Source organism: Muntiacus reevesi, chromosome 7, assembly GCF_963930625.1.
Source record: "Muntiacus reevesi chromosome 7, mMunRee1.1, whole genome shotgun sequence".
Classification (NCBI taxonomy): Eukaryota; Metazoa; Chordata; class Mammalia; order Artiodactyla; family Cervidae; genus Muntiacus; species Muntiacus reevesi.
The window spans coordinates 73,685,670-73,696,064 of NC_089255.1; the positions used below are offsets into that span (position 1 = coordinate 73,685,670).

Genomic DNA, 10,395 nt, shown 5'->3' on the forward strand with positions numbered 1-10,395 from the left:
CATTCTATAATACCAGAATAATAAAGTATCTGATATAGCTAATTATAGTATTCCTGAGCACCTTAAGAAGTGCACAAAGAATTAACTAAAATTCTTATTTCCAAATCCTGGTTTCTTTCAATACAGAATGACTAGAAAAGTACTATCTCATGGCAAACAGATGGTAACAAATTAGGTTTCCCCATAATATAAAAATAGGTAATTATTTATAAAAATTCACTGACATAGTATTTAGTTCTTTTAGAGGCTTAATCTATTTCTCAAAATAACAATTTATTCAGAGAAATAGCTACCTTATCAATGTAGTTCATTTTGTTAAATTTCCGTTTGAGAGTTTAAAAAATTGTTTTTCTTTTTTCAAGTGATCAGCAATGAGTTTTCTCTACATTTCAAGTAAGTTCTGAAAGATAAGTGCCATAATTTCACAGAAGTTAATAAGTATTAGCAATGATGGTGTATTGAATTTGATTCTCCATATATAAGACAACACCTTCACTTCTTTTGTGAAAGTTGCTCAGTCGAGTCTGACTGCAACCCAATGGACTATACATTCGCCTGCAATGCAGGAGACCTGGGTTCAATCCCTGGGTTAGGAAGATTGCCTGGAGAAGGGAAAGGCTATGCACTCTAGTATTCTGGCCTAGAGAATTCTATGGTCTGTATAGTCCATGGGGTCGCAAAGAGCCGGACACAACTGAGCAACTTTTACTTCTTTTAAATTATTTCGGAGTATTCTACAAGAGGCTTGTCTTCGAGGTTAGCACTCTACAAATCTGAAGAAGGTACAGTTTGTCTGCTATTACACAGATTCACTTTTTTAGAAAAGTCTCTCTTCCAGGTTTGGGACCCTTAGCCTTTCATACAAGGCAAGGTAGTGTCCTATTCCAATTATTGTGTATCTACAATTCGAATAGAACTTTTAAAGACTGAGTGTTTTAAGATTCAAAGAAACAGATGGTGAAATTTTAGTAACAGGTGATTGGAGAAATGTTTTGGGACTGGGTACATCCTAAGAATTATAAAATGGCAGTATTCATAGAGATTTTAAATATAATAAGAAATTGAACTCCAGTTTGCTGATAGGTTCTCAAATTACAGGCTGCTACTGACTCCACTCCTCTGTTCAGAGCAACATTACCTCTTCAATCCACAATCTTTATGAAGCTTGTGCCTGGGTAGGGAATGAGAGGGTTTCAGAATATCTGTAAATTTCTTTACTAGTAATTCTGGAAAAAATGTATTCTTGCTCAGGTAATCTCCTTAGGGTAGGCCTTACTACCACCAGCACACAGTTTTAGACCTCATCTCATTCATCTTTGTATCTCTAGGTACAAGTATTTTCAGATGTGAATTTGTTTCAATTTTTGGTCTCTGCAGGATTATTTAGTACAGAAATGTAAGAGGCAAACAAAGAATCTTCCTCTTATACAGGGAAAAAGTGAAGTTATTATTTCCAGTTTTTAACATGTCTCAGATCACTTTTCATAAACACTGAGCAAGTGAATTACTACTGTGTTCCAGGTAATCTTCTGGGTTTGGGGGGTTCATCAGAGAAAATTTGACACACATATAGTTTTTGTTTTATCCAGACTATGTAAAATCTTAGTCTTTGGATTTTAAAAATATTTTGAAACACCCTATTATTTATAATCTGCCAAACAGATCTCACCTGTTGAAAATCAGTAGTAATTTCTATGTAAATAGTAGGATTTGTGAATTGTATTTCAGTTGAATGCTGATAGCCAAGTTTTAAAAATCATCTGTTAAAGAGAAAATTTAGAAAAATTACTGATAATCCCACCCTCCAGAGATAACTATTTTTTGATGCAATTCTCATATGTATGATTATCCTACATATAGGATAAGATGATATAAAATTGTTGTATCTAATTTTTCCACTTAATTATACCATAAACATTTTCCTGTGTCATTAAAAATCCTGTAAACAATTTTTAATTCACGACTATAGGTCAAATAATTATTTCTTATTGTCAGATATTTAAGCCATTTCCCCTTTATCACTGTTATCATAAATAATATACCTGCATTCTCCATTATCTCCCTAAGATAAATCCCACATAGTAATGCTAAATGAAGGGTACGGTCATATTTAAGGTAAAGAAAAAATATTGTCACATAGTCCTCCAGAAAGACTGTACTAATTTGCATTCCCACCGGTAGGTAGGGCTTTACCTGTTTTGCCGCACCATTACTGAAGTTGATGAATATCATTTCATCTTAAGTTTGCTAAGTTTAATCATTTTTAATGTGCCACAATTTTAAAGAATTATGAGCCACAATCATAAAATAGAAAAAAGAATTGTTTTAATCAATACAAATGAGGAAAAATATTAAAAAATCCAAGAAAGGTCAGTATATGATAATGTTCCAGAACTGCAAAAATTTATTTCATATAAAATAAAAGTGCAAACGCTGTGTCTTTTTGGGACAAGCTCAGGATGCCATTTAAAGTATGAAACATCAATTTGCTGAGTGAAAAGTGAGAGCAGAAAAAATACAGCTAATGAAAATACAGACAAAATTGCTACTGTGGTTTCAGAAAGTTGTACTAACGAATGTGGTAGTTAGATGGCAAAATGTAATAACTGTGCAGACAGATAGTACATAGTTACTATACAAAAGAACCTCTCCCTTCTGAAGCTCTAATTTTGGTTTTTGTGTGTAAGAATTGGCATGTCTGCTTTTTCACAATCTTGCTTTGCTTAAGGTAAGTTTGTGAGGACTGAATACAACAGATCTGAAGAGTCAGTGTTTCTCGCAGTTCTCTTTTGCTTTCAATTGTAGTTGGGCCCTATCTCTAAATCACATATCATTAGTTTTATAAAGACTGTGTATTGCTCTCCAGCCCGCTAACTCCCTAAACTCCCCTTTTAAACTGCACGAAAGACAAAAATTTCTAAGAATAAAATCAAGAAATCTGTACTTACCATTTAAGGCAACTTCAATAGAAATTTTTGGTTTGATCCTCGTATTCCTAATTTTTAAAAAAAGTTTTCCTAGTTAAAAATTCTTCCTTAACTTCTTTAATGGAAAAAGAGATGGCAATTGTGAAATCAGATTAACAAAGTAATAGCAAATATACTTTTAAAAATTGTAAATTACATGCACAACTAGATAAAAGAAACTTAAATATCCATTGGTTAACTTTATAGGATTCTGTCAATGTTATTTTTAAATTATAGATAACTTTTGTTTCTCTTAAAAGCTTTTCTCCAGCACTGTCTCAAAGAACTTGGATATGAACCATACATTAACTTCCTTCAAAAGATGCTTCTCTCCATGACCCCATAGCCTCTGGGAAAAGATCATGGCATATCCCGTCCACCTGAAAAGACTGTTTCTTGTTTGTATCCCTCCTCATGTACTGACACCAACCTTCAACTTGTAGCTGCCCCCAGCACACACTGCTCTCATCTTTGCCCATGCTACAGCCCATGCAAAGAATGACAAAGGTCAGAGGCTGGCATGTCACCTCTTACAGGAAGCCCTCGGGAACATTAGTTTCCCCTACTGGATGCGCTGCCTCTTTTGTGTTCCCCATAGCACTTCTCTTGAGCTATTTTTAGCTCTTTATTGAGCTGTCAACCTCATAAAGACACACTATTGCACTCGTAGTCTTACTCTCACATCCTGGGACTTGGTAAGGCTGAATGAATGTCTCCAGCTTCCCAACATAAGGTGAAGTGTTATCGCTGTTTTTTTACTGTCTTCCTTCCGGAGCCCATGTATAGGCGCCTGCTTCTATCACCTATCCCATATTACTCTTAAACACGACAGAATGAATTGCGCCCCTTTCTATCTACCTCCTCTGAGAGTTCTCACTCAGCTGAGTTTACGCTCGCCTGGGTTAAGAGAATCGTGAGAGGCGTGAGACCGGTTATTTTATACTTCAACGTGTGGGGTTTGACCACAGACGTCCCGGAGAACTCGAAGCGGCGGATAAAGCACTTGAAACGGAAAATAACAAAAGCAGTGGCGAGAGAACAGGGAGATGAAACTTGGGAGCTTAAAGTGGTAGGACAAGCAGGAGAAACGCAAAGTGAGGTCAAGAAAGGGGACGAGTTGCAACCACGCCCATGCCTCCCTCCCATACTGTAGGCCGCTGCGCGCAGGGAAAAATGGTCAGCCTCCCGGGTAGCTCTCCCGGTCTCCTGCTGCCCCCGCCCGCCAGATAAGATACCCAAAGCTCACACCAAGACGCTGCGAAGCACGCAAAATTAAATTACAGGACGCCGACTGCCCATTCTAGAAACTTCATTTCTCACTCCTCCACCCCACCCAGCTCCTCCCCCCGGGGCCGTAGCCGCCCTCAAGCCCAGGCCACGCCAAGCCAAAGCCCACAAGCAGGCGGAAGAAAAAAGCCAGCTCTGGCCCTAGTTCTTCGGTGCCATCAACTCAGAACGAATTGCCCCGCCCCAGCGAGCTAGGTTGGCCGAGACACTAGTAACTGATCGACATTTTAGGATTTAAGAACTGAGCGAACCGTCTAGATGGTTCTCTTCTCCCGGCTCAGCTTCCGCGACTCCTCCCAGCGCCACGCCCCAATCCTTTCCTCCCCGCCCTACTTGGAGGTCCGCGCTACTCATTGGCTGCGTGCCCTGCCAATCCAACTGACTTCGACGAATCCCGCCTCAGGGAAGGTGAAGATCGAGAAAAAGCGCGAACACCTGGCCTGAGGCGCGAGCCTAACGCCCCCAAGCTGCAGGCCGCTCTGGGGCCGCGGAGACGGCGGGCCGCCTTGGACAAGTGGGAGGGGTCTCATTTGCATAACGGCCGCCCCTCGCGTCCTAGCGCGGCCCGGAGTCCCGCCCCTCATCCATCTAGAAGTCTGTTGGGCCTCAGGCCGGTCACTCCGATCCCGGCAAGCCTGTGGCGGGCGGTCCCGAGAGCGGATTGGCTCTGAGAGTTTCCAAAAGGCGGCGGGGAGGCGACTATAAGAGTGGGGAGCCGAGGGAGGGGAGTGAGAGACGCTGGTTGCGTTCGCGGAGTCTGGTGCTAGGTGACCGTTAGTTGAGGCCGTAGATTTTCTGCCCCAGGTGTTCTCGTCTAACGTCGCTTGCCTGTCTTTCAGTCAGGATGTCTGCCCGCGGCCCGGCTATTGGCATCGACCTGGGCACCACCTACTCGTGCGTGGGGGTCTTCCAACATGGCAAGGTGGAGATCATCGCCAACGACCAGGGCAACCGTACCACCCCCAGCTACGTGGCCTTCACCGATACCGAGCGCCTCATCGGCGATGCAGCCAAGAACCAGGTGGCCATGAACCCCACCAATACCATCTTCGACGCCAAGAGGCTGATCGGTCGGAAGTTCGAGGACGCCACAGTGCAGTCTGACATGAAGCACTGGCCGTTCCGGGTGGTGAGCGAGGGAGGGAAGCCCAAAGTGCAGGTGGAGTACAAAGGAGAGATCAAGACCTTCTTCCCCGAGGAGATCTCCTCCATGGTCCTCACTAAAATGAAGGAGATTGCCGAAGCCTACCTGGGGGGCAAGGTGCAGAGCGCGGTCATCACCGTCCCGGCCTATTTCAATGACTCGCAGCGCCAGGCCACCAAGGACGCGGGCACCATTACGGGCCTCAACGTGCTGCGCATCATCAACGAGCCCACGGCGGCGGCCATTGCCTACGGCCTGGACAAGAAGGGCTGCGCGGGAGGCGAGAAGAACGTGCTTATCTTCGACCTGGGCGGCGGCACCTTCGACGTGTCCATCCTGACCATCGAGGACGGCATCTTCGAAGTGAAGTCCACGGCTGGCGACACTCATCTGGGCGGGGAGGACTTCGATAACCGCATGGTGAGCCACCTGGCGGAGGAGTTCAAACGTAAGCACAAGAAGGACATTGCACCCAACAAGCGTGCGGTGCGGCGACTCCGCACCGCCTGCGAGCGCGCCAAGCGCACCCTGAGCTCGTCCACGCAGGCCAGCATCGAGATCGACTCGCTCTACGAGGGCGTGGATTTCTACACGTCCATCACCCGCGCCCGCTTCGAGGAGCTCAACGCAGACCTTTTCCGCGGGACCCTGGAGCCGGTGGAGAAGGCTCTGCGCGATGCCAAGCTGGACAAGGGCCAGATCCAGGAGATCGTGCTGGTGGGCGGCTCCACTCGCATCCCTAAGATCCAGAAGCTGCTGCAGGATTTCTTCAATGGCAAGGAGCTGAACAAGAGTATCAACCCCGACGAGGCAGTGGCCTACGGAGCCGCGGTGCAGGCAGCCATTCTCATCGGGGACAAGTCAGAGAACGTACAGGACCTGCTGCTACTCGACGTGACCCCGTTGTCCCTGGGCATCGAGACGGCTGGCGGCGTCATGACTCCTCTCATCAAAAGGAACACCACGATCCCCACCAAGCAGACGCAGACCTTCACCACCTACTCAGACAACCAGAGCAGCGTGCTGGTGCAGGTGTACGAGGGCGAACGGGCCATGACCAAGGACAATAACCTGTTGGGCAAGTTCGACCTGACCGGGATCCCCCCAGCGCCCCGCGGGGTCCCCCAGATCGAGGTCACCTTCGACATCGACGCCAATGGCATCCTCAACGTCACCGCCGCCGACAAGAGCACCGGTAAAGAAAACAAAATCACCATTACCAACGACAAGGGTCGTCTGAGCAAGGATGACATTGACCGGATGGTGCAGGAGGCGGAGCGGTACAAGTCGGAAGATGAGGCCAATCGCGACCGAGTAGCCGCCAAAAACGCTGTGGAGTCCTATACCTACAACATCAAGCAGACGGTGGAAGACGAGAAACTGAGGGGCAAGATTAGCGATCAGGACAAAAACAAGATTCTCGACAAGTGTCAGGAGGTGATCAACTGGCTCGACCGGAACCAGATGGCGGAAAAAGATGAGTATGAACACAAGCAGAAAGAGCTCGAAAGAGTGTGCAACCCCATCATCAGCAAACTATACCAAGGCGGCTCTGGCGGCGGCGGCGGTTCAGGAGCATCCGGCGGACCGACCATCGAGGAAGTGGACTAAACCTGCACTCAAGACAGCGTAAAAACCTCTTTTCCTTTCTATTTTCTTTTTCCTTTTGTTTCTGTTTCTTCTTTGAAATGTCCTTGTGCCAAATACGAGATCTATTATTGGAAGTGTTTAACCGGTGTATGCATATGAAAGGAAAGGTGCAGCAACTTAGTTTAATGATACAAGATTAGTTCTAAAGTTTGATTTTTTAGAAACATTATTTAAGATATCTCTTTAATGCATTTTGCTTGTTTGCTGACTTGAACGTTTTTTGGTTAGCTTAGTTTGTGCATGGAGATTTGAGACGGGAAACCTGAAGTTTTCACACAGGTTCTGTAGAAGTTTGGTAACAATAAAGTACATAGAAGCTTGAATTGCTTATTTGTATGTACTACTTGAAAAGTGAACATTGCAGTAATGTTAAAGAAAGGCATACTTTTTGCAAACGCATAAATACAGATTTAAAAGTAAAAAGCTGAAATTGATCTAAAAATTACTGTCTTGGAGTTTTCAATCTTGTTTTCTTACTGTTTTACCCATGTGGGTCTTTAACTAAATAAGGTATTAGTATAAGGTGATATTTGTCTAACTCAATCTTATCTAATTCTCAGATGAGTTTCCTGCTTTGAATTACCAGCAACTTAAGGGGAGAAGATCTGGGTAAACTTTACCCTCCTTATAACACAGAAACCAGAGTTGGCATAAATGTTCAAGTGAAAATCCACCTGAATATTCCAGCAAAATACAAGCTGTATTCCAGGGTTAAGTACAAAGATTCTTTCTGTAAACAAAAGGAGTTGTCTTCTGAAAATAACCTAACATAATATGAAACAGGTTTGCTTTCTGCTGCATACAGGTGTCTGAAACAAGATCCAACAGACAAAGGTTAAAGCCACTTAATATTGAGTTCAAATTCAGTCAAACTTTTGTCAACTTTTTCTAGTAAAACAGTTCAAATTCTGGGCATGTGGCAAATTCAAGAAGAATATGTTTTCAGCACTTAAATTACTTGGATTGTAAAGGAAGATAATAGTTTTTTGTTGTTCTGATTTGACGATCATAGTGCTTTTTCAATACCTGCCTTAAATCACTAGAATATATTTCTTTTTTTAAAAGATAAACTGCAAGATAGTCCTGTATTTTGTCAATATGCAACTTGTTCATTTTCCAATATTTCCAATTTGAGATTGTTACAGATAGAAATATAACCCTTTGAAATCCACTATCCTGGGCTTAAGCTTTAAAAATCCACATCCTTGGAAGGAGGGGGGGTTCATGTTTATATTTTAGTGGACTGACTCATCTGCTTTGTACTGATTTATTCTCTTTAAGGAGAATTTGAAAGAAATTGAGTAAAGCTGATTGGAAAATGCATAGTTAATCTAATGTTTTCACCATACAGACAATTTAATATCTCCTTCCAAGTGATGTAGATTTACTTCCTGTTGTTCATAAGATAACAGTGACATATAGAAGCTAATTTTAAACTTACTAGTGGACTCTTTCATATCAAGCAGAGAGAGGAATTTTTGAAATATAAAAACTAGAGAACAAAATAGCCTAAAAGTATTGAGCTTCGGTCACAGTCCTCTCATGTAAGCGCTGACTCTTTGTACCTATGATTTTTTTTTTCTTTTAACAAGTCTCATTTGGGTGGGGGGAGGAAGATAAAAAGGCAGTTGTAAAATTGCTTCAAAATAGACCTTTTTTTAAAAGGTAGTTGTTCCTTACATTCTGAAAGGTGAACACAACTTGAGTTTTTCAGTGCTGTTGCCAGAGTGGAAAGTTTTCAGCAAAGAAGCATTAAGGATATTTCATTGCAGATAGCATCGCATAAATATTTGACAAGTTACCTTGGTATTAAAAGAGTCAGGTAATTAGTAGCCTTAGAGTGACGTTTCACCTGAGTTTTTACCAAGATGATACTCATTCTGTTAACCTTTTGTTAGTTCTTTATTGAGTGTTTATCCCTTGCTCTAACTTCAAAGTATACAAAGTATAGGGGGGTCTTTCTTTAAGTGCAGTTTGGTATTAGTTTGACTAGACCTCATTTTTAGAAGATATTAGTTTCTAAAGGATCAGAAAAATGCCAAATGGTAATCTCTTTGATCCTATAGCCTGACCTCTGGTAACTTGCTGTAACACTAACATCAATCTATGTAGATACTTCATTTTCTGTTATTTTGAAAAGTAATTTGTAAAACTCTTGAGTGCTTTTAATTTTGTCTTCTCAAATTTACCCAGATCTAAATATTGCTTAAGATAAAAAGCCACTAAAGTAGCCATTCATGTTTCCAGGGTCAGTTGAAGTTGGTAACTCAATAACTCATGGGAACCCTTTAGCAGATGTTAGATCAGCCATAGTCAAATGACAATGGAAAAAGTACTTGAGTTCAGGATGAGGCTAAATTACAGTTTAAGGAATAATTAACATCACTTGCCCTTGAAAGTAATACTATGCTAGGGACTAGTGGTCATGACTACAGCTAATGAAATATGTATAAAATGCTTAGGGATTGAAAAAGTACGTTTCTTATAACGGGGACTTAATTTCTTCTTTCTTGAATGTCTAATTAACATAATTGTCCCTGTTTTGAGGCAATGAATCTAGACACCTGTCAAAATTGTTCAGAGTATTTTAGTTGTATGAGATTTCAAAACAAGATTACTCTAAATTTGTTATCATATTAATTTATATGTATAATGGAAGTTAATGTATCTGACTTGTGCATTAGGAGATACTAGTGCTCTTTACATCTTTAAATTTAGCATACATATTAAAATACATAATATATTTTCTATGTCAAGGAGAACTAAAAATATTCTGTGTATAATCTTAAACATGAATATAATCTGACTAGATGAAATCAAAAGGTCTCTCTTATGAAGATCAAATACTGGGCTCATGATAAGGTATTTCGATTGGATGTAGTTTTTAAAAGTTGTGAGGCATATTTGTCTTGCTTTTACACTGGAACTGAAGTTTTAAAGATTCTCAAATCCATATGATCACAAGACAACTGCTAAAGGAATATATATATATATATATATATATATATATATATATATATAAAACAACAGTAATATTCAATTGTTTCTGTATATTTAATGTATGAGGCAACTGTTTTGAAGGACTATCCTTAAGCATTAAAATTAGATATAAAATTTAAATCCTTCAAGAAAAATTATGGATCTTTAGAAGAAGAGTTCAGTATTTATTCTTTTTATAGCTTTTTACAAGTATTTTCAGCTTTTGGGATGGAGATATTTTAGGATATATGTATTTCTAAAATTTAATAGTGTGCTACTTAATGTTGAAATGTTTTTCCCTTAAACAAGTGAAAAAGTCAGACTCTTCCTCCATCCCTTTAAGTACAGATTAGGATGTTTTAATTGAAG

General features: G+C 41.2%; 1 protein-coding gene, 1 long non-coding RNA gene and 1 other non-coding gene across 5 annotated transcripts; 1 reads left to right on the plus strand and 2 right to left on the minus strand.

Annotated features, from left to right (window-relative positions):
• Positions 1-9: 9 nt before the first annotated feature.
• Positions 10-4,552, minus strand: LOC136172188 (uncharacterized). 3 transcript variants are annotated; one of them, XR_010663969.1, is made up of 4 exons: positions 4,505-4,552; positions 2,949-2,995; positions 1,670-1,760; positions 10-400 (listed from the first exon to the last, which is right to left on the minus strand). It is a non-coding gene; the product is annotated as an uncharacterized lncRNA (long non-coding RNA). The 3 variants fall into 3 exon arrangements; XR_010663968.1 differs by lacking the exon at positions 4,505-4,552 and adding an exon at positions 4,213-4,317; XR_010663970.1 differs by lacking the exon at positions 4,505-4,552 and adding an exon at positions 3,643-4,293.
• LOC136172804 (small nucleolar RNA SNORD2) lies at positions 360-428 on the minus strand. The gene has a single exon (XR_010664138.1). It is a non-coding gene; the product is annotated as a small nucleolar RNA SNORD2 (small nucleolar RNA).
• A 407-nt stretch (positions 4,553-4,959) lies between the features above and the next one.
• HSPA2 (heat shock protein family A (Hsp70) member 2) lies at positions 4,960-7,489 on the plus strand. Its single transcript, XM_065941079.1, has one exon. The coding sequence runs from the start codon at positions 5,098-5,100 to the stop codon at positions 7,006-7,008; it is 1,911 nt and encodes a 636-aa protein (XP_065797151.1). The 5' UTR covers positions 4,960-5,097; the 3' UTR covers positions 7,009-7,489.
• Positions 7,490-10,395: the final 2,906 nt, after the last annotated feature.